This window comes from Rhinolophus ferrumequinum, chromosome 11 (assembly GCF_004115265.2).
Source record: "Rhinolophus ferrumequinum isolate MPI-CBG mRhiFer1 chromosome 11, mRhiFer1_v1.p, whole genome shotgun sequence".
In the NCBI taxonomy this organism is placed as follows: domain Eukaryota; kingdom Metazoa; phylum Chordata; class Mammalia; order Chiroptera; family Rhinolophidae; genus Rhinolophus; species Rhinolophus ferrumequinum.
Window position 1 is genome coordinate 52,042,848 of NC_046294.1, and position 26,764 is coordinate 52,069,611.

At 39.9% G+C, this 26,764-nt stretch overlaps 2 protein-coding genes across 2 annotated transcripts in view; one reads left to right on the forward strand and one right to left on the reverse strand.

The window, feature by feature from the left end:
• Nucleotides 1-2,841, reverse strand: part of RSF1 (remodeling and spacing factor 1) — a 124,943-nt gene extending 122,102 nt beyond the window's left edge. Inside the window, 1 exon segment of the mRNA XM_033120512.1 lies at nt 2,387-2,841. Within this exon segment, the coding sequence (XP_032976403.1) occupies nt 2,387-2,573 (187 nt within the window). The 5' untranslated portion in view covers nt 2,574-2,841.
• A 142-nt stretch (nt 2,842-2,983) lies between these two features.
• Nucleotides 2,984-26,702, forward strand: AAMDC (adipogenesis associated Mth938 domain containing). Its single transcript, XM_033120514.1, has 4 exons — nt 2,984-3,107; nt 9,165-9,313; nt 24,647-24,742; nt 26,534-26,702. Exons 2-4 carry the CDS (start codon nt 9,182-9,184, stop codon nt 26,672-26,674), a joined length of 369 nt encoding a protein of 122 aa, XP_032976405.1. The 5' UTR covers nt 2,984-3,107; nt 9,165-9,181; the 3' UTR covers nt 26,675-26,702.
• The last annotated feature ends 62 nt before the right edge of the window (nt 26,703-26,764 follow it).

Genomic DNA, 26,764 nt, shown 5'->3' on the forward strand with positions numbered 1-26,764 from the left:
CTCAATTCAAATCTTGTTAGTTGGACCAGAATTGTTTTATCAACTATTTCAAACAGGTTAACCATCATCAAAGGCCTGAAAACCTTTTCCCTGCAAAGTAATAGCATTTCACCTGTAGAGACTTCATTTGCCAAGTATCTTGAACTGTAATGTTAACTGTGTAATATTAGTTAACAATTATTCTTAGATCACCTTATGACAAGATCTATTATTATAGTTGCAACTATACCAATGGTAATGCAGTGGCTGAGCCCCCTGGTGTAACCTATCAGCCCATGTTATTTCCTATTTTTTACTTAGTTGGTGATCCACTGTTCAACTCTAGATAGAAAGGTAACATGAAGTATTAAACTGTCCCTGATATTTTTCCTTCTGTTACTAACATAAACCAAATGCAGTGGCCAAAATACTTAAAAAAGGCATGGAGGGGCAAGCAATCTTGTATACCAACCAAAACACAATGCCATCACAGAAAGTCTATGTCTGCCTTTCAATTTGGTCCAAATAAATTCCAAAAACAATTTACCAGCAATTCCTTTCCCCAAATTCCCACATTTCTAATAGATTATCATCATTTCCTATGGTATCATAAAAGCAACTTACTAAGGCCTTCTACTCCACAATGAATATTTCCTTAAAAATTGAATGTAAATACTATTTGATAATGAAATTACTATATTGGGGAGCTTAACTTTTAGGGAAATTCTGCAGGAAGTCTTTATATATTGTAACTAATCATCCTCCTCTTTTATATTATGTATAAGAAATTTAGCCTTTTACATGCCAGAGTTCAAGGGTAGAGGAGATTTAGGCAGATAAGAAGAGATATAGGCCTGTACCATAACCACTGTATTAATTTGAGTCTCTGGAAACCATAACATAATTTTCTCTATAGGTAATAATTTTGAAGAACTTCACACTTGGTCCCTTCCTAGCAATGTAAATATACTGTTAACAGAAACTTCATTTCCTTGGAGAATTGAAGAGCAACGCTGCTTTCTTGAAAAAGAAAACAGCTGACTTGTACAATACCCAGTCCACTTTGGCCACCTAATACGGAGAAGAAAAAAAAAAGACCTATTTGGAAAACGTTTCTTCTCCAGCCAAAGGCTGTTCCCAGATAAAGGCAATGCTCCGAGTACAACAAAAAACCCTTCTCTGAGGGAAGAAATGTGCCAGAAAAGGAAACGCATGGATCAGAAATAAATAGGGGGTGGGTGAGTGAGTGTATTCGCTCAGTGTGAGAGCTGGAGGCAGCAGGCGCAGCGCTGAGATGCTCCAACGAAAGAACCACCACCAGCAGCAGAAGCAGCAGCAGCAGCAGCAGCAGGAGGAAGTTTCAATGGGGCCGGGCAGAGCATGCGCCCTGCACCCGCGCGGTGGCCTTATGTGGAAGGAGCACCACTTGCGAACACCAATAATAGACCAGCGGCACCAGAGAGAGAAACATGAGCAACAAGCACCTCTTCAACTGTTTCCCCCTCCGTCTGAGCCCCTCCTCCAGCCTACATACTAACCACCCCACCCCACCCAGCAAATGGAAGGGCGACTGCTTCTTCCCCTAAGCCTTGCTGCCAAGATGAAGGGGGAAGGGACTGGAAAAGTGGGGAGATGCTTTTCTATTATTGGGGGGGAGATGGGGAAAAGGGAAACTATGGGGGAAGGAGAAATTAACCCTCTACCCTCCAAAGTGGAGAAGCTGAACCGACTTCGCCCCCTAAAGCGAGAATGGAGGAGGACCCCCTCCCACGGGGGAGGAGCAAACCTCCCCACTCCGAGGAAGGAGTTTGGGGGGTTAAACCGGCCCTCGAGTGGAAGCGAAGAGGGACGAGAGCCTACTCTCTCCGGGGACTTCCCACAAGAGGGAGGGAGAGCTGAAGTGTCCGCTGGCCCCCGCCCACCCAGGTGGCGGAAGAGAAAGGGGCGCCCCTAGAAGATGAGCCCAGCCTTCCCCGAGACGGTCGGGAGGATGGTGGGAGGAGGGGAGGGAGTAAGAGAGAAGAGGAGGAGAAAAGCGCAAAGCTGGCCGGAACCTGCGCTCCCCTTCCCCCGCCACAGAGAGGGAGAAGGGGTGGGGGACCGGCCTCCGCCGCGAGGTAGCAGTCCCACGGGCAGCCCAGCAGCACAATGACCCCTCCCCGCCCCCAGCCCACACCTAGCCCGCGACGCCCCCCACCTCCTCCCGGCGCCCGGCCGAGTGGCCCTAGGGGGCCTCCGCCCCGCCTCCCCACTGCCCAAGACCCCGGGGGCAGGGCAGAGAAGACGGACCCTGCGGAGCTGCGCCTTAGGGGGAGGAGAGAACCGCGGAAACCCGCGGCGTCTCTAAAGAGGAGAGAAGAAGGGTGCCAGGGCCGCTTCCCGCCGGGCGTTCGGGCCCCTCGCTTACCTTCTCCGTGGCCGACGTCCGGCGGCGGCGCCTGCAGCACCCGCTCCAGCTCGGGGAACGGCAACTCAGGCAGATCGAGCAGCGGCCCGTAGCGCTCCAAGAAGGAGCACACTACGGCAAAGTTGGGGCACGAACCCGGGCAGCCCGGAGGAGCCATCGCCGCCGCCGCTGCCGCCGCCGTCGCCATTTTGAACTGGAGGATGGAGGAGGAGGTGATGGGGGTGTGGGGGTAGCTGGGGCGCCGAGGAATGGCAGGGCAGCCTTACAGACAACAGGAGGCGCTAGCGAGTCGACTCCCTTGCGGATCCAGCGTCTCAGGCACGGCGCCGCGATCCCACAATACAGCGGCGGCTGGGAGCAGTCGAGAACCGAGTTAGACGGAGGAAAGAGAGGCGCTCAGTGCCTTTCACTTTCCGCCCCGTTCCCTCCCTCCATTTCGTCCCTCCCACTTCGGGTTCGCAACAGCCTCGTGTGACAGGGGGAATGAAAACAAGGGAAGCGGGGAAGGGAGGCGGGCTGGAAGCTGTAAAGGCGGGACTTTTTAGGAGCGGTGACCAATAGACACAGAGGGGGCGGGGCTTCGGGCGACGACTGGCCGAAAGGCTCATTCGGGGCGGGGCGACAGGGTGGAACGCCTAGCATAGAGAGCCTGATCTAACGAAGGTGAAAGGTAAAGCACGGAGCCCTTTGGGATCGCAACTCCGCGGAGAGAGGTCTTTGGGTGAGTTTTGGGAGAACTCCAGGAACTAAAACTGCGCCACGAGATAGGTGGGGAAATTAAGGAGAATGAATCAGAAGCAGGAAAAAGAATGGGGGGAGGAGCACAATCTGGAAGGTTGGAAAGGAGAAAGGTACTCTGGACCTTTGTAAGGAGAAGCCTGCGGAAGTTTGCTGAGGGGTATTGCTGTGGGCTGGCGTATAAGATTCTCAGCTTTGCTTTCGGAGAAACGGGTCTGACAGCTCTGGGGGAGGAGGGCCTGAAGAAAACGGGCTCCGCGGGGCTCACCAATTTGAAGAGTTGGGGCCCTGCCAGGAGATCACTCTGAAGGCACCAGCCTCTGCAGGAAGACCAAGGTGTGAGAGGACAGGGTTCTGCTGTGGTTGCCAGGGTGTGAAGGAGAGGGGCTCTGGTGTGCCACGAGGACCTGAGAGGACAAGGTTCTCTGGGGACCAGGGTCGGAGGGTGGGCTAGAACTCAGTAACTAAGAGGAAGAATGTGATAGGAGACTTGGTGGGAGGGCAAAAGTTTGATGGAAGATCGGGCTCCGCCTCTTTGGGGGCAGCAGTGAGCATTCTCTCAGGAAGAATCTCGGAAAACCATAAGTGATGCAAAATGGAATGTGAAGCTTGGGATGCAGCGCGCATTGGTTAGGAGCCTGAGCTTTGGATTCAGTCGGACTTGAGTCCTACCAGAACTGCTTCATAACGTTGCGGAAGTTTCTTCATTTCTTTGAACCTCTGGAAAGTGGTGGTGATAATAGTACCTACATCACAGGATTTTCCTAAATAATTCAAAGTAAATTGATTAGCACAATTGATTAGCCCTGGCACATTGTAAGTATTTTTAAAATGTTAGCTGCTATTATTGAGAAAAGGAGTTCTTAAAGTTTAGATTAAATTCAGCTACAATTTATACAGTTTACTACTTTGAGCCAAAATTTTCAGCGTGCATTTAAAACTTACATATGTGTACCTACTTCCTAAAAAGAATTTGAAGCAAGGAACAATATAAACCAGGTAAAATAGAACAATTTATGGTTAAGAAAGATAAAGAGATTTATAGGCAAATGATTGTATTGGGGACAGAAAAAAATGTTTAGCACAATTAAACATTGAATTTTGTTCTGTGTTTCTAGGTAAAAAAGGGAAAACAGTAATTGGTCTATATCATTCTCATTATCTCAAGAAAGAAAGAATACTCATTTATCAAGAAAAAAATTATATTGTAACAGTAATTTATTACCTATAATACTAATTCCCAATCTAGAATAATGAAAAAATCCACTTTAAATGAAAAATGTTATTTTGAAACTTATCAAATACTTTTGAAAATTCTAGTTTAAGGAATACTTACACATATGTAAGAAATTAAAGTATATACAACAATGTGAATGTACTTCAAGCTACTGAACTATACATTTAAAAATAGTTAAAGTGGTAGGGCGGCCGGATGGCTCAGTTGGTTAGAGCAGGAGCTCTGAACAACAGGATTGCCGATTGGATTCCGACATGGGCTGGTGAGCTGCACCCTCCACAATTCGATTGAAGACAACAAGCTGCTGCTGAGCTTCCCGAGGGGTGGCAAGATGGCTCAGTAGGTTAGAGCACGCGCTCTCAACAACCAGGTTGCAGGTTCAATTCCCTCATGGGATGGTGGGCTGCACCCCCTGCAACTAGACTGAAAACAGCGACTGGACTTGGAGCTGAGCTGCACCCTCCACAACTAGATTGAAGGACAACGACTCGGAGCTGGTGGGCCCTGGAGAAACACACTATTCCCCAATAAAATTTAAAAAAATAAAATAAAGTGGTAAATTGTATGTTATGTATATTTTACCACAATAAGAAAAAAGCAAAAAAAGAAAAAGTAAAGTCTTACTTTAGGAAAATATCTATGGTTGTGAATTATCATTGCAAAAGAGAAGTTTTAGTTTAATGTGGTAAAATATTGTTTTTAAGCAACACTGAAAATAAACACAAAACTAAACTAAAACATATTGGTAGAACTCAAAGTCCCAAGTATATATCTCTAGCCCTGGAGACCTGAAGAACCCAGTTTTAGAAAAAGCTGACCCAGAACACATCTTTAACAACAATTTTGCACAAAGATAAACATTTATAAGATGGTTACTTAAGTTGACCTTAAATAAAAGGTAGGTATGCAGTATTAAATAAAATCATATCTTTATGAAGGAATTTTGATGGAAAGAACTTTCAAACCAAAAGAGAGATATATCATTATGTGAACCTTACCCTCCACCCTCTTCCTTTTTCTTTATTTGATTTCAGCTTTTCCAGCACCTCACCTCCTGCTCTCCCATGGGGTTGTAAAATAATATTCTGAACAAAAACTGAAATAAAATCTTCACACTATCGTTCTCTTTTCTCCATGCTCACACTGTTATTCAAAGGGGACTGATAAATAAGGTTAGAGTTTCTGCCTTTATAGATCTAGATTAGTATGGGAGCAAAGTACTTCGGCATCAAAAAGTTATATCCACCCAAAAGGTAAGATGTTTTACTATAGAGCAAGGTTTAGATCATACCTTCACTAGATATGTTCTTGAAAAGAAATTAAATGACACCCATGTACCACCATCGCTTCTGACATGGAAGAAATGAAACAACATCTGTCATAAATAACATGATCTTATATATAGAAAATTCTATGGAATCCACCAAAAAACTATTAGAACAAATAAACAAGTTCAGCAAGCTTGCAGGATACAAGATAAATACTCAAAAGTCAAGTGTATTTCTATATACTAGCAATAAACAGTCCATAATGAAATAATTCTATTTACAATAACATCAAAAAGCATAAAATAATACATTTTTTAAGAACAAGAAAGTTAAAAAATACTGTTAAAGGAAATTAAAGAAATCTTAATGGGAAGACATCCCGTATTTTGGGTGACTTGAAAAAAAATGGCACTACTTAAATTAATCTACAGATTCAGTGCAATCCCTATCAAAACTGCAGCTGGCTCTTTGTAGAAATTGATGTTGAATTAGAAGTTGATCCTAATATTAATATGGAAATTCAAGGGACCCAGAAAATCGTAAACAGTGTTTTAAAAGGTGAACAAAGTTGAAGGCCTCACACTTCCTGGTTTCAAAAGTACTACAAATCTACTGTAATCAAGACTGTAATACTGGTAGAGAATAGCTGCTATGAACTGAGTTGTGGCTCCCCAAAATGCGTATCGTGAAGCCCTAACCTCCAATGGGACTATATATATTTGAAGAATACAGAAGAAACAGAGGTAATTAAGTGAGGCCATGAAGGTAGTAGGGCCCTAATTCTATAGGACTGGTGTCCTTATAAGAAAAGGAAAAGAATGCTCATGCATGGTGCTTATGCACAGAGAAAAGGCCATGTGAGGACAAACCAAGGACTCCATTCCAAGCCAGGAATAGAGGTCTCACCAAAAACCAACCCTGCTTGCACTTTGAGCTTGGTCTTCCAGCCTCCAGACTGAGAAAATAAATTTCTGTTGTTTAACCTACACAGTTTGTGGTATTTTGTTATGGAAGCTGTAGCCGACTAATAGATAAGTCTTTCTCAATACTCAACAATTCATTAAACTTTCAGGTTATACTACATTTCAAAACCCACCTCATCTTTTAAGGAAAGTTACCTTTTAAAAATTACATTATAGTTATTTGTATGCCTTCTCTAATATTAGCTCAAGAACAGGAATTATGTTTTAAAAAATTGTGTCTTTCTCCCATAGCACCTAAAACTGTGTTTATGTCTTTTGCTATATAGTACATTTTAAAAATAGATATTCAGAAGTTGAAGCTGTAAAAATGAACTAGTAGTTGTCAATGTTAGAAGTATCACTTTCTTACTGTCTTTATTTGGAGAGTAAATATGGTTTTAGGAAATGTATATAGGTGCCAAATTGACAAGGGGTGGACTGTGATGGTTAGTTTTATGTGTCAAATTGGCTGAGCTATAGTACCCACTTAGCCATTCAAATGTTAAGCTAGCTGTTGCTGTGAAGGTGTTTTTAGATGCAGTTAACATCTATAATCAGTTGACTTTTAAATAAAGAAGATTATCCTCCATATTCATTGTAGGCCTCATCCAATCAGCCTAAAGGCCTTAAAAACAAAACAGGCTTCCTTGCGGAAGACAAAATAACATATCAATATGGCAGTGACAACTTCTGCCCAAGAGTGAGTTAGCAGCCTGCTCTACACATTTGGACTGGCCGACCCCCACAACTGCATGAGCCACTTCCTTGAAATAAATCACTTCCTTGAAATAGATCTCTTAATACGTATAATCTCTTAATAGGTATAATCTGGTACTGTTTCTCTGAAGAACCCTGATATATATATATATATGTGTGTGTATATATATATATATATATATATATACACACACATACATACATTCATTCATATACATTCTTAACTCACATACATTCTTAACTCATACATTCTTAACATATATACATTCATATACATTCTTAACTCATATATATATATATGTATAAAAGCAGTTTTTCGTTACTATATTTATCAATGCCAGAATTGCCATTTGATTCTTTTTTGAAATGTCTACCTGTTGAGATTCTGTATTCATTGAGTCATTTTCATCACAATTTTAATTCTTTGTACATGGCTTTCTTTAGTTCTTTGAATATATTTATAATAGCTTCTTTGAAGTCTTTGCTAAATCAAACATATGGGAACATTCAGATACAGTCTTATTTGATGAGTGTTGGTCACACTTGTTTCCTTCCATGTTTCGTAATTTTTGGTGAAAACTGGACATTTTAAATAATATATCGTCAGATGACTAGATTCTGATTTTCCCCCAAAATGTTGTTGTTCTTAGCTTATTTGTTTGTGTTTAGTCACTTGACTGGATTACATCTGTAAATTCTGTCTCCTATGCAATGTGTGGCCACTGGAATGTATTGTGTGTGGTTTTTTTTTCTTGTTTTTAAGCTTGACTTCCTAGGGCTCTTCTCTGTGTCTATATAGCTTAGTGTTCAACCAAAGACCGTGTTGAAACACCTCAAGCCAGTAAGATTTTCACTCTACTGATGGGTCAGTGTGTGTACTGGGGATTACATTCACCATTGGGACTGTTTTCTTGTCTTCCCTGGCTTCCCCTTGAGCCTGCTCACTTCTCCACTTTGCATGTGGCCCAGAATGTTTGCATGACTTAGGCCTACTCCCATCTTTGATGCATATGCTCACAGCTTTTGTCCATTCTGGATATGTGGAGAGCTTATCAAGCCCCCGATGGCTGTGTCACCCCTGGGAAAGTCCTTTAAAATCCCTGCCTACTCCACCAATCCATTGCTTGCCCCAAACAGGCACACAATACCAAGGAAGCTGAGCCACCTACCATCCATATTTACTTGTCACTGAGATCACCAGTTAAAATCATAATTCTCCAAATCAAGTAAACCTCCTCTCGCTGTAACAGCAAGACTGTTGGTTTTCATGCTCTGCACCAACCAAGTTGAACCTCTGTGCCAAAAGAACCAATGTGGGGGCATAAGGAATAGCCCCAGGCAAGAAAAACAAATTATCTTACTGTTCTTATCTGAAATGCAGTGATTTTCATGAATAAACACTCAGTTTTTACTATGCCTTTAATATTGTTTCTAGCGTACCAGGTGGTTATTTTTGACAGTTTTATTCAGCTTTATATTTGCTTTTTGGGGAAAGGATGTATCAACCTCTTCAGTCCATCATGCTGAGGTAAATCTCCACCTCTTAATTTTATTTCCAAGAAAAATATCCTGAGAATTCCCTCCAAAGTCTGAGATAATTTTAGTATCTAGTTTCCATGGTTGGATGATTCAGGATCCCAAGAACAACAATTTACTATTTAGGCCTCTAAAGAAGAAGTGACAACTACATAAATGAGAAAGATGCTTCTTAACTCATAAAGGACCGGGGCTTACTATATTCTGTATGTAATATTGTATTTTAAAATATATCATTTATAGTATACCTCCTGTATTTTGGATCTGTTTCAACCCTACTTTATAACTGATTTAGTATATTATTCTTTTTTTTTTTTCAGATTTCAGTTCAGTTCCTATGTCTTCCCCTGAAATTGCTTCCCTTTCATGGGGGCAAATGAAAGTACAAGGTTCAACTAAAACCTATAAGGACTGCAAAGTGTGGCCAGGGGGAAGTCGCGATTGGGACTGGAGAGAAACAGGAACTGAGGTAAGTAAGTTATTAGTGATTGGTTGACATTGCATAAGGCTGACCAAGTGATTTCCAACTTCCTAAGCTATAATGACCAAATGAAATGTAACTCTCTCTCTGTCTCTCTCTCTCTGAGATACAATTCACATACCATTAAAGTTGCCTTTTTAAAGTATGCAATTCAACAGACTTTTTGTCATAAACTTGTGCAACAGTTACCACTACTTTCAGAATATATAGTAGTATCACCCAAAAGGAATTCCCATAACCATTAGCAGTCACTGCCTATTCTTCCCTCTCCCGAATTCCTGGCAACTACTAATCTACTTTCCGTTGCTATAGATATGCTTATTCTAGACATTCCATATAGACTCTCTCAATTCTCTTAGATATATACATATACCTAGGATTGGAAATGCTGGGTCACATGGTAACTATGTTTTACCTTTTGAAGAACTGCCAGACTGTTTTCCAAAGCAGCTGCACCATTTTATATTTTAGGAATATGTGACATTCCAATTTTTCTAAATCTCTCTCTCCAACACTTACTATTGTTCATTTTTTGTTTTGTTTTTATGATACCCTTCTACTGGGTGTGAAATGTTATCTCATTGTGGTTTGAACTTGCATTTTCCTTGTATTGCACTTCCTCCAGTATGCTCAGTGTGCCATGCCCAAGGAAGAGTCTCCATTCCATGAGTGGAGGTTGGGTGAAAAAAGGGAACCCCTACCTCTCAACCACAGTCATTGGGACTTGGCCTCAGCAACAGACAGCTGGAGGCAGGATTGTGAAACACTGAAGTCCTATTCCTCCCAGAAAGAAGCCCTTACAGCTGGGAGCTGAGAGGAGAAATAGTCCTATGGTCTTGGTTGTAGCACTCTGAAGTGGAGTCTCCACCTCATTGAGCTGGGAGCAGGGACGCAGGTAGCAGTCTTTCTTTAAATACAGAATCTCACCTTTCCTACCAAATATTTATAGATTTTTAAAAAAAATTTTTCTCCTTTTTTTTTTTTTTTAAATAAATTTTCTTGAATAGATGTTTTCTCATTTGCTGTTTGCTCTTAGGACCATTTCCAAAGGCTTTGAATGGTTTTATTTTCTAGGTTTGTTTGTTTTTCTTTGTTGTTTATTTTAATAATTTTCACCTAAAAGTAAGCTGTGGAGCTTTTTTTTTTTAATTAGTTTCAGGTGCACAAGACAAAGTAATACTTAGACGTTTATCATTTGTATCCCTCACACTGTGTGAACCCCCTCCCATCCACTATCCCTCTGACATCGCACAGAGCCATTACATTTCCACTGTCTCTATTCCTAATGCTGTACTCTGCTTCTTGTAAGTATATACATACATATATATACATATATGTGTGTGTGTGTGTGTATACACACACACACACACACACACACACACATACATATAATTATAGTTGGCATTCATTATTGTTCAGCTTCAGCTTCAGGTGTACAGTGCAGTGATCAGGCATCTACATCATCTCTGAAGTGGTCTCCCAAATGGGGCAAGTGTCCATCGGATACCCTACAAAATCTTTACAACATTATTGATTACATTCCCCAAATTAATTTTCAAAACCCCGTGGCCATCTTGCGGTTACTGACTGTTTTCTAATCCCCTCACCTTCCCCCTTATCCCCACCCCCCTCCCATCTAGCAACCCTCAGTTTTTCCTCTATGTCTCCAAAACTGTTTCTGATTAGTTCATTCACTTATTCTTTTCTTTAGATTCCACATATAAGTGAGATCATATGGTATTTGTCTTTCTCTGTCTGACTTATTTCACTTAACATAATGTTCTCTAGGTCCATCCATGCTGTAGCAAATGGTAAGATTACTTTCTTCTTTACGGCTGCGTAATATTCCATTGTATAAATGTACCACAGTTTCTTAATCCAGTCATCTACCGATGGGCATTTTGGTTGTTTCCGTGTCTTGGCTATTGTGTATAGTGCTGCAATAAACATAGGAGTACATAAAGTTTTTTGAATTAGAGTTTTGGATTTCTCCAGATAGATACCTAGGAGTGGAATTGCTGGATCATAAGGTAGTTCCATTTTCAGATTTTTGAGATACCTCCATACTGTTTTCCATAGTGGCTGCACCAATCTGCAATCCCACCAACAGTGCACAAGCGTTCCTTTTTCTCCACATCCGCGCCAGCACTTGTTGTTTGTTGATTTATTGAGGGTAAATAAATCATTTATTAGCCATTTTGACTGGGGTGAGGTGGTATCTCATTGTGGTTTTTATTTGCATTTCTCTGATGGTTAGTGAGGTTGAGCATTTCTTCATATGTCTGTTGGCTGTGGAGCTTTTCATGCTGTAGTAATAGAAGATGATCCTTCAGATTTGAAGGATAATTTTGCTGGATATAGAATTCTTGATTGATAAGTCTTTTTCTTTCAGTACTTTAAATATGTCATTCCACTGTTTTTTGTTTGTTTGTTGCCCTCATTGGTTATTAATTAGAAATCAATTGTTATTAAAGTTCCCTTGGACTTGACAAGATGCTTCTTGCAGCTTTCAAAATTCTCTCTTTAGCTTTGGACAGTTTGACTGTGATATGTCTAAGTGTCGATCTCTTTGAGTTTACCCTAGTTGGAATATATTGAGCTTTGTGGATGGGCATATTGTTGTTTTTCCTCAAATTTGGGGAGTTTTCTGCCATTGTTTCTTCAAATATTTCTTCGGCTCCTTCTCTCTCTCCTCTCCTGTGACTTCCATTATGAGTATAATGGTATGTTTATGGTGTCACACAAGTCTGTGAGGCTCTGTTCATTGTCTTTGTTCTTTTTTCTTTCCTTTTTCTCAGGTGGATCAGCTCAATTGACCTATTTTTCAGTTTTGCTGATTTTTACTTGCTGTTGAGCTCCTTTAGTGAAATTTTCATTTTAGTTATTGTATTTTTCAACTCCAGAATTTTTATTTGGTCCTTTAAAAAATAATTTCTATCCTTTATTGATATTCCTCATTTGGTGAGATACCGTTCTCATACTATCTTTTAGTTCTTTGGGTATGGTTTCTGAAACAATGATTGGAGGGAGGTTTCCTTACATTCCTAGACAATATATGTTCCATTTTTTTGCACTTTGGGGTACACAGTCAACACTCAGCCAGGCAGTTTAAAACTCTGCTTCTTCTTGCTTATGCAGAGTCTCAAGGTTAGCCAGAATTGTGACCTTATGGCCTTCATATATTATTCCTGACCATGTACACGACCCTGGACATATGTGTGGCCTTTTCAACACTAAGGTTCTTTTCAGATCTTTTCAAAACCCCTTTTGAACATCTCATTTCCCAGTTTTTCCTTTAAAATTTTTTTGGTTAATCTCTTGTTTGCCCTGTTGTCTACTGCTTCAGACAGCTTCATTTTTAAACAATTGTCTCTGACTGGTTTTTTTTACAAACTTCTCTTAGGGGAAAAGGTGGTTTCCACTGGTAGGCTCCAAGACATATCAAATAAAGATGGCCTATGAGTGGGCTTCCAGGGAACCACCAGATAGGTAAAATAATGACAATTCTCTGGGAATGGGGACTTGAAGGAGCTTTAATCCATTATTCCATCTTACGTGACTATGAGGCTGGTGGTTTTCACTGTGATTGCAGGTTGTTGCTTTTCAAGGCTACCACAGAACTGGGGATGGGACAGATTGGAATAGGGCAAGTTAAAAGTGCCCAAAGCTCACTTTTCAGCAACTTTTCTTTGATAAACACACCCTGAATTGCTGAAAATCTTTGTTAATTTTCAGAGTACAAGAAAAGTTAATTCTATTTTTGCCAGTGTTCTCATTGCTTTTATGGAGGAGGCAATTTTCAGAGATTCTTAATAAATATTTTTATTGATGTCACTCAGAAGTAACTATTTCAGGTTCATATTTATACAGTGGTGTGCTGAATATGGCTTTCACTGGCTCATAAGAACTGATTCTTAAATTTTCAGGAATTTTGTAAGCTAGTTTTTAGATGCAGCCATTATTAAAAACTAAATTATATGAACTTACTTAAATAATTTAAAACATAGGCAATACATACTTAAAATTCAATACTTCCTAATTATTTTAGTATTATTCTGTGCTGTTCAAGTTATTTACATCTCTTGTTATTTGTATAGTGAAAATACTACGTGAGCTACTGTACATCTCTTACTAACTCTGCATTCATTGATGTCACATTGGTATCTTAAAAGCATGTATTTTGAAATCAGCCATGGTGGGAGTATTTATATCACAGAAACTGGAAAGTGCTATATATTGGGCCTCTTTTTTTTGTCATTGGCACTTTATGGCTTTAAAAACTTTGTGGCTTTAAGTTTTTTATTACTAAACATAGTAAGTTTATTTTATTACAAATTATAAATAATAATATATACCCATCACTCAAAATAAAATCTTAGAAATACACTTGGATCCCTTTCCCTTTCCTGCCTCCCTTATCAGTATCCTGAATTTCCTTTATACTTTTCAAATATTTGTATGTATCCACAGTAGTATTTTGTATTGTTCTTTATGTTCAAAGTTTTATATTAATGGTTTCATCTCTTTTCCACCTTTTTGTTATTGTTGTTGTTTTTATATTAAGGTTTTATTATTATACTTTTGTTTCTCCTTTTTTGGAAGTTACGCGTTCTGAAGTTAAATCCTCACTTAACATCATCGCTAAGTTCTGCGACCTTAAGCAAAATGAGGTATATCAAAACCAGTTTTACCACAGGCTAACTGATATAAACAAGAGTTAAGTTCCTATAGTATCTCATCAACATAAGGAAATTATACTGGACGAAATGTTGTTATTCGAGGACCTACAGTATTTCTAATTGTGCAGTGGTTGTCTTTGAAATTATAATATATTTAACCACAGGAAATTGACAATTTTGTTAATTGTATCAATATTGTGTAGGTAAGAGTTGAATATCAACAATTTCATGTAATTCATCCTAATATAATCTTAACAAAGTCTAAAATGAATTTTTATCTTTATCTCAGAACACTTTCCTCTCATCACTTTCTATCTTACATATTATCGTTATCCAATAATTTAGTTCCTTCAAAAGTAGATATTTTTGTTATTGTATTACTTATTTTATTAAGATATGTTGCTTTTTCATTATTACAATCAATGTTTGTTTATATTTACCCACATGTACATCAATTTCTTTGCTTATCATTCCTTCTTACAATTTACATCTTTTGGGATTATTTAAAAAATAATATCTTTTACAAGTTCCTTTAGTGAGGATCTTTTGGTGAACTCTGTTTTCATATGTTTGAAAAGGTCCTCATTTATTCATTCTAATTTTTCATGGTGTTCTGTGTTGGCAGTTTTCCCAGCACTCTATCAGTGGGAATCCTGAATGGTCTATGTCCTTCTGGACATTTGTCCTAAGATTTACATTTGCTTGTTCTTGGCATCCTATATTACTCTTACTATGAGACTACTAGTTAATTTCTTGACTGTGGCTTCCCAGACCAGCTTGATAATGTACATTTGAACTCCAAACCGATGTGCAAGCAGTTTTGTGATTATAAATTCTCAGGGGAGATTTTTGTTATCCCCCCAACAAAAGCTTAGGCTGAGGCAGACAGGTTTCCTTGTCTTTTCCCTTTTCCAGTGGGTGTTTTGTTTTTGTTTTTGTTTTTTGGTCAATCCTTTCATTGACTATGGGTTTAAGAAGGGTACTTTGCATAATTTGGAGGGTTGGAAACGGTTCCAGTGTCCCACCTTGCTCAAGCCTTATCTCCTAGTCGCAGAGTGTCTCATAAAAGATTATGAGAATGGCAGATGCCCCAGTGTTACTTCAGTATCAGTTCACCATTCTGATTTTCAACTCCCTGGCCACTTTTGTCCTCCAGGAATTTCTCTTTTTGCAAGCTCAGCTATGCATTTCAAGGGATGTTTCTTTTTATCCAGCATTTGTAGGCATTTTGTTTAAGGACATTTTTCAGGTTTCCTAGTCTTAGCACATTGTTCTGCATAGAAAACAGTCACACCTATGTAATCAGGCCCCACATGAAAAAGAGAGCCCCAGAACACATTCTGTTCATGCCGTGGATTTGAACTACGTGCACTCATTGTTTTGATCCAGACACCTAGTTGCTTGTTAGCTACCAACCTGGATCTTAAAGGAAGGAATATCCCTGGATGGGTAAAAGGAATGGGAGGCACTGAGATAGAGAAGGAACATAATGAGAGAAGGCTGAGGAATAAGAAGCCATAATGCTCTTGAACCAAATGACTGTATTGGGTTGTGTCATAGAGTAAAGCTGGAGAGGTGCGGCGTATCTACAGAGCTAAGCTTACATTTTATGCAGTGGACAAGGCATAGCCACTTCATTCATTCATTTATTTTATTCATTTATTTAATGTCTTCATTAGAATTTTTTTTGTTGTTATTGTTGTTGTTGTTTTAGTTTCAGAGGCATAGCCACTTTAGATAACTTATGTAAGAGACTGATGTGTCTGCGAAAGATTATCCAGTACTATGGATTTAAGACATATTGGAGTACCAGTTTATGAGTATGCCACATTGGAGAGATTTTTTTTCCCCTCAAAAATGGATTTAACAGTGTATACTGTGTTTCTTCTCACATAAGACTGTGTGATTAATATTACCATTAACCTCATTCTTGATTTAAGGAAACTTAAGCACAGAGAAGTATATAACTTGCACAGGCTCAGAGGTAGGAAAATGTGAAATCAAATAGTAAACCCAGATCAGATTCCAACTTTCTCTCCCATTCCTTTCTACTTCATTATGATTCCTCTTACACACTTTAAAACTTACAAAACTGTTAAGGTGCCATTGATGATGATAGGAAAATCAAAAAGAGTTGCCATAAATTTCGTTTTCATCTTGTTAAGTTTCATTTGTCAGCAGGATATGTAACAGGAGGTATTCTAGAACTAGGAGAGATAAGAGATAAGAACTGGGAAAGATGAGAGGAAAAGCTGAGGTGTTGATCTATAGCTCATCTGTGCGGAGGCAAAAGGACACAGGATCAAAGCTGTTAAGCCTCAGAGTCGTTTTCCTTAAAATGGAGTTAATATTACCTGCTTCATGAGAGTTGATCTAAGGATTAATGCACTGTGCTGGATGTGATGTAGGCACTCAATAAATGAAAGCTGTTATTAAGTTAGTATTAGTGTGGATGAAAATGAAACAACAAATTTGAAAATTATCAAGGAGGTGAAATTGACAGGATAAGGCAATTTATTAGATTTAGCAGGTGAGGGAGAATTCTAGCGTGGATAAATGGATGCGTGTGGTTCCATTCATTGAGATTGGGTATATCAGAGGAAAAATAGATGTGTTTGTGTTTAGGGGCAGAGGTTCAGTTGAGAAAATGATTCATTCTTTTGCAATATGTTGAGCTTGAACTTATATTAAGGCATCTAGATAGAAATGTTTAGTAGACTTTTAGATTCATAGGTCTGGGCACTGTCATATTTTAGCTGGGTAACCTTAAACAAGTTATGTAGCCTCTCTGTGCCTCAGTTTAAACATCTATAGAAGGAGAATAATAATGTCTGTTTATCATGGGTTGATACAACTGTAATACCTGGGTTGGGAAGAATCAATTTTAAAAATGTATGCAACTTACCTTGCTCATGCAAATTTATTCTTTCCTTTCTCTCAGTCAGTATTTCTCAGTGTGATTCATAGATCTCTTGCATCAGAATCACCTAGAGTGCTTATTTAAAATGCATGTTCTGTACCTACCTCACTTCTCCCACCTACTGAATCAGAATCTCTTGGGGGTAGGGTCTGGAAAATAATGTACTTTGTAGGGTTGCTTTGAATACCAAATATCTTCATCTTCGTAAAGCATCAAATGGTGCCTGTCATGTAATAGATATTTGATTTTCTTCTCTTCCTGACTTACCTAGCACAATGCCTAGCACAGAATAATGCTCGAGCCTATTCGTTTCTCCCCATGTTACTATAGAAATAACCAAATTGCTTTGGTTACTATAAAAATGACCGAAATTACTTCTTTAAAAAGAGTCTTACACATGAAACATTGATTTGTACATCAAATGCTCCTTGAGGGACATAAGTGCCTGAGTATATTCAGGGGACTTCTTATTACTGGAGACTACTACATTTGTTTATGCCATCAACTGATGGAGATAATATTATCTCTAGTGATTTTTTATGCTCTAAATAGATAGTAGTATTACCAGCTATTCTTTTTAGTGAACCACCCCAAAACTCAGTGATGTACACTAATGAGCACTTTTATCATGCTTGTCGATCCAGCTGGAGCAGCTCTACTTCAAGCTGCAGTCAGCAAGTTGGTGGGGTGGGCGCTGCTCTGTATGTCTCTACTCCTTCTTGGACCACCGAGCTAGCCAGGACCTGTTCTGGCTATATCTGTTCATGGTGATATCTGAAACTCACAAGCATAAGTCTCACTGAACAAGTACATTTCAAGGGTTTGCTCATCCGGATTCACCAACATCAATGGGGCACAGAAGTATATTCTGCCCACAGTAAGAGGGCAAGAGGAGTGAATATTTGCTGAACAATCATCCAAACTATCAAAATGGTCCATCACATGTTGGACATCTGCATATGGGTTGTGCCTTGGACAACTTAAAATCAACATACCTCCCATCCCCCAAATAGCCAAGTACTTCCTGTGTTCCCTATCTCCATTCATGATATCACCATCCACATTGTCACAGTAACTTAAAAGAGAAACAGCAGAAACAATTTTTACCTCTCAATTTTTCTCCCCCACCACATCCAACAAAGTACATTTGTTGATCAGTATTTCAAATTCACTCCCTTCTGCTGCCTCAGTTCTCTCACCTGGACTATGGCATCAATCTCCTACCTGGTCTTCCTGCCTCTTACTCTACCTCTTTCAGGTCTATCTTCTGTTATAATTTCTAAAAGATAAAGTTGGTCATGTCTCTGCTCTGCTTAGAAAAATCTCAGTGACTTTTCATAGACCTCAAAATTAAATAGGCTAGTGTTCAAGGCCTTTTTTTTTAATGATACAATTCCAAATTATCCTTTTCAATCTCATCGCCTATATTTTATAACCCACATCTGAAGAACTAGTTATTCCCTACCAAATACTTACTGCCTTTCAAACCTAACATGATTTTTCATTCTGTGCCTTTTGTGCCTTTGCTAAAACCATCTGCCTTGGAATGACCTGCTCCCCTTCGTACGTGTTGAAATCTTATACATCCTTCAATTGCACGCTTTTGTGTTGTCTCCTCTATGAAGCACTTCCTCATAATCCTTGTGAGAATGAGCTGCTTACTCTCTTCTCAGTATTTCTGTAATACTTCCTGCCTCTATTATAGCACTTAGTGCAGTTCACCTGTATTATAATGAGTGTGTATTTATCTGTTTCCCTCACTAAGTGGTGAACTCCCTAAGAGCAAGAGCTATGCACTTAGCACAGAGCCTGTAAAGTAGGAGCTCAAGAAATTTTTGCTTTATTGAATTTTTTATTATAAACATCACTAAAAAATTTTTAAAAATATTTTGTGACATTCCTTTTTGGGTAGATTAATGTTGTGATTCTTTTTATATTGGTTTAAAAGGGAAGAGAGGCGGGGACAGCCCAGTGGCTCAGGTGGTTGGAGCTCTGTGCTCCTAACTCTGAAGGCTGCCGGTTCGATTCCCACATGGGCCAGTGGGCTCTCAACCACAAGGTTGCCGGTTCAACTCGAGTCCCGCAAGGGATGGTGGGCTCCACCCCCTGCAACTAAGACTGAACATGGCACCTTGAGCTGAGCTGCCGCTGAGCTCCTAGATGGCTCAGTTGGTTGGAGCGCGTCCTCTCAACCACAAGGTTAAGGTTGCCAGTTCGACTCCCGCAAGGGATGGTGGGCTGAGCCCCCTGCAACTAGCAATGGCAACTGGACCTGGAGCTGAGCTGTGCCCTTCACAACTAAGACTGAAAGGACAACAAATTGAAGCTGAACAGCGCACCCTCCACAACTAAGATTGAAAGAACAACTTGACTTGGAAAAAAAAAAAAAGTCCTGGAAGTACACACTGTTTCTCAATCAAGTCCTGTTCCCCTTCCCCAATAAAATCTTTTTTTTTTAAAAAAAGGGGAAGGGGCAAATTTTACAGTGATTACAGAATGGAAATATCAAGCAAATTTATTGTCTTCAACCATGTCCTTGTAATAATAATTACTACCACTTCCCAAATCTCTACCCATCATTAAACAACTACTATGTAATTGGTCAAATATAGCTTTTCCAGGATGACACAAATAATATTTTTCGGAACTAAGTTTGAACCTGAGTCTTACTATGAAGCCCATACTTTTCTACTGTTTCATACTGACTTCACTCATTTCTGTCATAAAGCAGTAACTGTCTCATTGGAAAAGAGTCTATGTGGAAACATGCATAGGTCATTTTTTTATATATCCTTTTGTTAGGCTAAAAGGGGTCAAGAAGGAGGACATAACACCAGTGTAAAATTAGAAGAAAGTCAAACCAGTTAGCAAACACAAAGGGGGAAATGTCCAAGCCTTATAGAAAGCCACTCTGTTGTTTAGCCGGCACAGTGGGTATTAGCTGGGCATTTTCCCACAATGAATAGCTTTCACCCAAGAAAAAATAAGCTTTGACTACCTACCAACATCGTGTGATGTAAAGCCTCTTACAGAAGAGGCCCAGATTCAGACAGTAAGAGGAGAGAGCTTTAGTGGTGTGCCCCAAGGGATTGGAAGAAACAGGAGGAGCTGGTGGCAGGTTGAGGACGCCTCGGTAACAGGCCCCTGCACAAGGCTGCGAGGAATCACCTGCCAAGCCTGGATCCACAGGCTGTTATCTTTTAGCGCTCTGTATGTGACACCCTGGGCCTGCAGTAGAGCACACAGCAGCCAAATGCGTCATTTGAGTTCCATCGATCGGCACCCCTGATGGGCTGCTGCTGTGTCCAATCTTTGAATCTCCAGATGATGATGGTTTTGCACTCTTCAACCTTTCACTTTGTTTCTCCGAGCTGTGGCCCTGTTTCCTTAGATTAGAATGTGAGCTCTTAGGGCCTGGGGATCATGGTGTCCCTCAAAGTAGTTGCTGTTCTTTGTTAAATGAAGGAATCATTCAACAAGTCAGATAAATGCATTTACTTAAGGAAGGTGAAGCCTTCCAACCCTGAAATGTAATTCTGTTGAACAATTACCTTGGTCATAGCCCCAGAAAAAATGTTTAGCTTCTTCATGTCATCACTGTTCAGCTCAGGGTGGTTCTAGGATTGATCACAGAGCCGTGGAACTAAAAAGGGCACCTAATCCACTCCTCTTACATTGTTTTAGAACCAATTATTGCAATCAAGTGAAAAAAGTCCCCTTTCTTGTTGTGCCTTTGAAAAATGTATGAACCTAAATAACTTTATTTTATATTTAGGTTCAAAAAAAGAGTCTGTTCTCTCCCAAGCTCTTCTTGGTGGGGAATGGGAAAAGCTGGAGGCAGAGAGCCTGGCCAGACACCTGGGCACGACTGTGCATGCTCTCCCAAGAGGAGGCTGTCCCCTTGCTGCTGAGCGGTTTGGTTCACTCTGACATGCAGCTGTGTTAACTTCGAACAGTCTTTGATATTCCCTAAAACATGAGATCCTACAGTCTTAGTATAAGTTCCTTAGGAAGATGCTGATGAGGTTAGTCTTTACATAAAAGCATGCTAATGAGAGAGACTGGCTTTGTTATCAGCTCTGGAGCACTCACTGACTAAGCGGAGAATGTCAGCAGCAGTTGCACAGCCCACAGGGAACCAAGAGACACGGAGAAAGCCAGGGAAGATGTGCTGCATTTGCTCCTCCTGCTTTTGTAGCCACCTGGCTTCTGTTAAGTTTTGTTTCCTTGGCTAAATAAATCAGGAAGTGTGTGTAGCTGTATGTGGTCTCTTCCTGCTTTTTTAAAAATGTTATTTATTTACTTTTAAATTTCCTGTTTATTTTGTAATAATTTCAGACTTACAGAAAAGTTACAAGAATAGTACAAAGAATTCTTCTTTTTACCCAGATCCGAATGTTAACACTTTATCATATTTTATCATCTTCTCCATTGATATTTTTTTCTGAACTGTTGCAGATGTATTTCTTTACTCCTAAATTCCTATGTGTATTTCCCCAAAACAAGCACATTCTCTCACATAATCACAATACAATGATCAAAATCAGGAAATTAACACTAATACAATACTATTACCTAATATACAGATCTTATTAATATTTTGCCAATTGACCTACTACATGTGTCACATTTGCTTGTCATTAATTAATGGGATCATATAATATATAGTCTTTTGAGACTTGCTTTTTTCACTTAGCATAATACATTAGATTCATCCATGTTGTCGTGTGTATCAATAATTTGTCCTTTTTTATTGTTGGGTAGTATTCCACCGTTTGGATTATAATACAAGCTATCTGTTCACTAGTTGAGCAATATTTGGGTTGTTTCCAGTTTGGGACCATTACAAATAAGGCTGCTGTGAAAATTCATGTACATGTTTTTGTGTGAATGTGAGTTTTCATTTCTCTAGGATACATACCCAGACCTATAATTGCTGAGTCGCATTAAGTACCTGTTCAGCTCTATGAGAAAATGCCACATTTTTCCAGGGTAGCACTGCATTTTACATTTCCACTAGCTACGTCTGAGAGATCCGATTTGTCCTCACCATCATCTGGTATCTCATTGTAATTTTAATTTGTGCTTCCATAGTGACTTATGATATTGAATGTCTTTTCATGTTCTTCATGGCCATCCATATATTTTCTTTGGGAAAGTGTCTGTTCAACTATTTAACTCATTTTTAAAAATCGTATCATTTTCTTGCTGTGTTTTGAGAGTTCTTTATATATTCTGGATACAAGACCTTTGTCATGTACGTGATGTGCAAATATGTTCTCCCAATCTGTAGATTTTCTTTTCATCTTCTTCACAGTGGTGAGAGAGAACATGCTATGGTTGAAGAACTGATAGCAAGACTATGTGACCAGAGTATGGAACATGAAGAAAGTGGCATGCAATGAGATTGGAGAGGCAGCCAGAAGTTACTATGTTAAGGAGTTTGGCATTTGTTTTAAGGGCAATGAGAAGCCATTGAATGCTATTAAGCAGAGGGGTGACATGAATGGATTTGTGTTTTTAAAAATCTCTCTGGCCCCAGTTGAAGAACAGATAATTGTAAAGGGCTAAAGTGTCTTTATGGAGACCAGTTAGAAAGTGACTGCAATAGTCCAAACAAGAAACAATAGCTTAAACTAGGGGAGCGGCAGTGGAGATGGAGAGGAATGGACACGTCCAAGAGATCATAAGGAAGTAAATGTCTAGTTGATACCAGTCCTTGAGAGAAAATGTTTAGTACTTTAACATTACATTTGATGTGTAGCTGTAGGTTTGTCTTAGGTTGGCCTTCATCTAAGGAGGTTTCCCTTCTAGTTTAGTTTGCTGAGAGCTTTTTTACAATCATAAATACATGGTGAATTTGTTAAATGCTTTTTCTGCATCAATTGAGATGATCGCCTGCTTCTACTTCCTTACTCTGTGGTGAACTACATTGATTTTGTAATGTTGAACCAACCTTGGATTTGCTAATGTTTTCTTGAGAATTTTCATCAAATGTGTCAAAGAGAATTCACCAGTGAAGTCACGTGTGCTGTTTTCAGCAGCCCTTTCCCTATACGATGCCTAAGTATGGTCAGAATGCACCCCTTCCACAACCACGGCATCAAAGCACGGTTCTACTCATGTTTCAAGACCCAGATCAAACAGCATGTCTTCCCGTACAATTTCCCACTCATATCACTTCTGAGAGCCTCAACTCGATTTTATCTCATTCTTTTGTAACTATTTCCTCATATTCACTAGGCTTACCTGACTAAAACTTCTTCTACGACGACCTGGTTCATCTCAGTATCTCCAGTGCTTGGTATAGGGCCCAGTGCAAAGGAAGCGCTCGGTAAATGCTTGTTGTCTGAATGAAAGAATAGAAATAGACAAATCAGGGAAGAAAGGCTTTGTCTCGCTGAGCTTCAGTGCTGAGAGTGTTATCCTTGTGCAGATACACAATACGTAGGTCAAGCCCAGTAGGTGGGCTGGTGTTTCCAAACTTTAACTCCCATATCCCCGTTGCTGAAGTGGAAGCCGTTCAGAAGCCACCATCCTTGAATGTTAGATTAATCTTCGTTAAACACTTTACCTTAAATACCCGTGGGAGGATCTGGGAAAACTTTAGAGTGATGATAGATGGGTTTGAAAGCATCAATATAATTTTTCCTGCAGCTAAATGGGAAAAGGGCTTAGAAAAAGGAAATAGTATGGGGATTCTTAGGAAATCTTTCCATGGTCTAAATGTTGGCATAGTGTCTGTTTCCTTCTCCCACCTCATCTCTTTCTACTCCCTCACCTGTCAATTACATTCCAGTTATACTGAGCTACCTGTAGTTCACTAGATTTTTCTTTCCTCTGAGCTTTGGTACCTGCTATTCCGTGTACTTGGAATGCCTTGTTCTCTGATTTCCTTTAACTTGGCTAATTCCTGTTTGTCCTTTAGGTCTCAGTGTAAATGTCACGTCCTCTGGGATGCCTTCCCTGACCCTCTCCCCTGACCCCCCTAGTATACATGCAGACCCAGGGAAAAGCCCCAAGATTGAAAATTTATCTCCATGAGCAGAGGGCAGAGAGAGACTGAAGAAAGAGGCTGGCCACTCGTCTGGTAATTAGTAGAGTTTATTAAGGGAAACTTACATACAAGGCATGTTGTGGGCAGCTGCAAGACAAAATGGATCGACAGTCCCAGGTACTAGTATGTGAATACTACCAATGGGAATTACATGTGTGACCAGGTCAGGGCAACAACCTGCTCCAGGAACCAGCACACAGCAAGGGAGGGGTGCTGATTTATATCTGAATGACAATGAATTAGGATCAGACAGTCTCTAAGAGGGATGGTTACAGAAAGCAACCTCCGTTCTGGCCCGGGCCCAGCTTGTGCGACAGACCTCAATCATGTCATGGAACCGTCTAGTCTCTTCCACACACCCCAGTCTGAAGTCGGTGCTCTTTCTCTATGTTCTGTGACACCCTGAATTTATTTCCTTGTAGCACTTGTAAAACTATTTCAATTTCTTTTTAATCTTCTGTATTTTTCACTAGATTTAGAACTCCTTCAGGGCACCACTGTATCTTGTTATTCCCAGGGCCCAGAACAAAGCTTGGCACAGACTAAACCTCAATAAACATTTCTTCAGTGAATGAATGGGTGAATGAATGAATCCCACAAGAAACCGATTGCAAAGAAAGATTAAAAGAGCAAGGGGCTGGTATACTTTTTCTTTCCACACCCAGCACACTCCTGGTGTACAGCCTGCAGATGTGGAGGAAGTTGTCAAGAAAGGTGTGCAGACCCTTGTGATTGGCCGCGGGATGAGTGAGGCTTTGAAGGTAGGTGTTGGCGAGCATAGCATCCCTGAGGGTCATGGCTGATCTCTCGGACCTTTACCTTAGAGATGTCTTTCTAGGAAGTTCATCTCCATAGATCACGCCCCCTCATTTTGCTGATGATCCAATGGATGGTCCAGGATCAAACGATGGCTGTGTACGACTCTCCTCATCAGGGTTGGCGTCTTCAGTCTCTCCCTAACCCTGAGCCTGTATTGTTTCAACTATGTTTCAGAAATTTTTCAATCCTGGAATTTCTCAAGCTCAACAACTATCAACATTTGGTTCTTTAGAGTTTTGTAATACTTTATACTTTTACAGATTTTATAGTACCTTTTCTTTCCTTGGATGTATTCAAGTTATGTTTTGCCCCCTTTCGGAAAAAATATTTAATTTTACTTATAGAATACATGCTTATTGTAAAAGAGTCAATGCAGAAATGTTGAAGGTGAAAGATTTCCTCTCCCCAATCTCCACACTAGTGTATACTGCCCCAATTTTCTATGTATCTGCAAATATACACTTACACATACAGATGTATGAGTATATGAATACACTTGGAACCGTTTTACATAAATAGGATTACACTATACATATTGTTCTGTAACTTTTTATTCACTTACACTATTACATGTGGACAGCCTTTCACATAAGTATACAGAGTTCTACCTCATTCTTTATATAGATGTCCCAAAAATTCAGTTCCCTAGTGATGAAGGTGACCTTTACTTATTTATATTTTTTAGTTTAACCTAGTTTTCCCATTAAAATAATTCCTATCTATAAAGCTACTGTTCTTATAAAATTGTCCAAACATATGGAAAAGTAATAGGGCATTGAAAAAATATTTCAGGGCTTTTCTGAAGAGGCAAAGTCTAATTAAAATGTATTTAAAATAATATTCAGTACTAGCCATACTTAAGAATATCTAATAATAGCTGCCACTATTGAGGCCCCTTTATATAAATTCATTTACAAACATTTATTCAGCACCTTCTATGGGTTACACACTATTCTAGGCACTGGAGGCAACAAAACGTTTACCCCCTGGGATAATTAAAAAGACAATTTCAGATCGTAATATATGCTATAAAGAAAATGGTGACTTGCGAAGGGGTCTTCTAAATGGGGTGGTCAAGAAAGGCCTTTCTGAGAGGACATTTGAGCTCCAGTACACATACATTAGTTAACATCATCCTCACACCAACCCTGTGACGTCAAGTTTTATTATCTCCATTTTACAGGGGAGGAAATTGGGGTTGAGAGACTTCCGATAGCTGGCCTATGATCTTTTAGTTGGTCCATAGCAAAGTTAGTCTTTAGACTCGGGTTGGACTGACTGGAACATTTACCATTTACATAGTGTGGGCTCTGCACCATGCTAGACATTTCAATTACCTTAGCTAAATTAGTTTCCGTACCAACCCTGTGAGCTAGCTATTATTATCCCTATTTCCAGACATGGAAACAAAGGTTCAGAGAATTCAATTCACTTACCGAAGGTCACACCGCTAGCAAGGACTTAAATCCAAAGCTGACTCCAAAATGTATGCTCTTTCCATTTCCATTTCATCTGAGCTTTATGCATGCATGTGATGACACTTCTGTCAACTTCTTAGAAGCCTTTTTGACTCCTTGGGGCTCACTACCAAATTTTGGACTGGTGACATGCTGGGTGATTGAGGAATGACAGTTGTCACTGTCTAGTTCTATACAGTATACTTGCCTCATGGCAGAAAGGCAACTCTGAGGGCCCTTTCCCCCGGACTTAATCATCGTTTTCCTTCTTCCCAGGTGTCTCCATCAACTCTGGAGTACCTCGAGAAACAAGGCATTGATGTGCGGGTCCTGCAGACAGAGCAGGCAGTGAAGGAGTATAATGCCTTGGTTGCCCAAGGTGTGAGGGTGGGAGGGGTCTTCCATTCCACCTGCTGATGGGGCCTTAAGAGAATAAATCATGAAGCATCCGATGCCTGCGACTATCTTCACTCTTACCACTCTCCACACCCGCCTCCCCAAGCGTTT

Coding starts and splice junctions, on each gene's coding strand:
- AAMDC (XM_033120514.1), top strand. CDS start 9,182: ATGTCTTCCCCTGAAATTGCTTCCCTTTCATGGGGGCAAATGAAAGTA. Junction 9,314..24,646: donor GGAGAGAAACAGGAACTGAG/GTAAGTAAGTTA, acceptor TTCCACACCCAG/CACACTCCTGGTGTACAGCC. Junction 24,743..26,533: donor GGATGAGTGAGGCTTTGAAG/GTAGGTGTTGGC, acceptor CCTTCTTCCCAG/GTGTCTCCATCAACTCTGGA.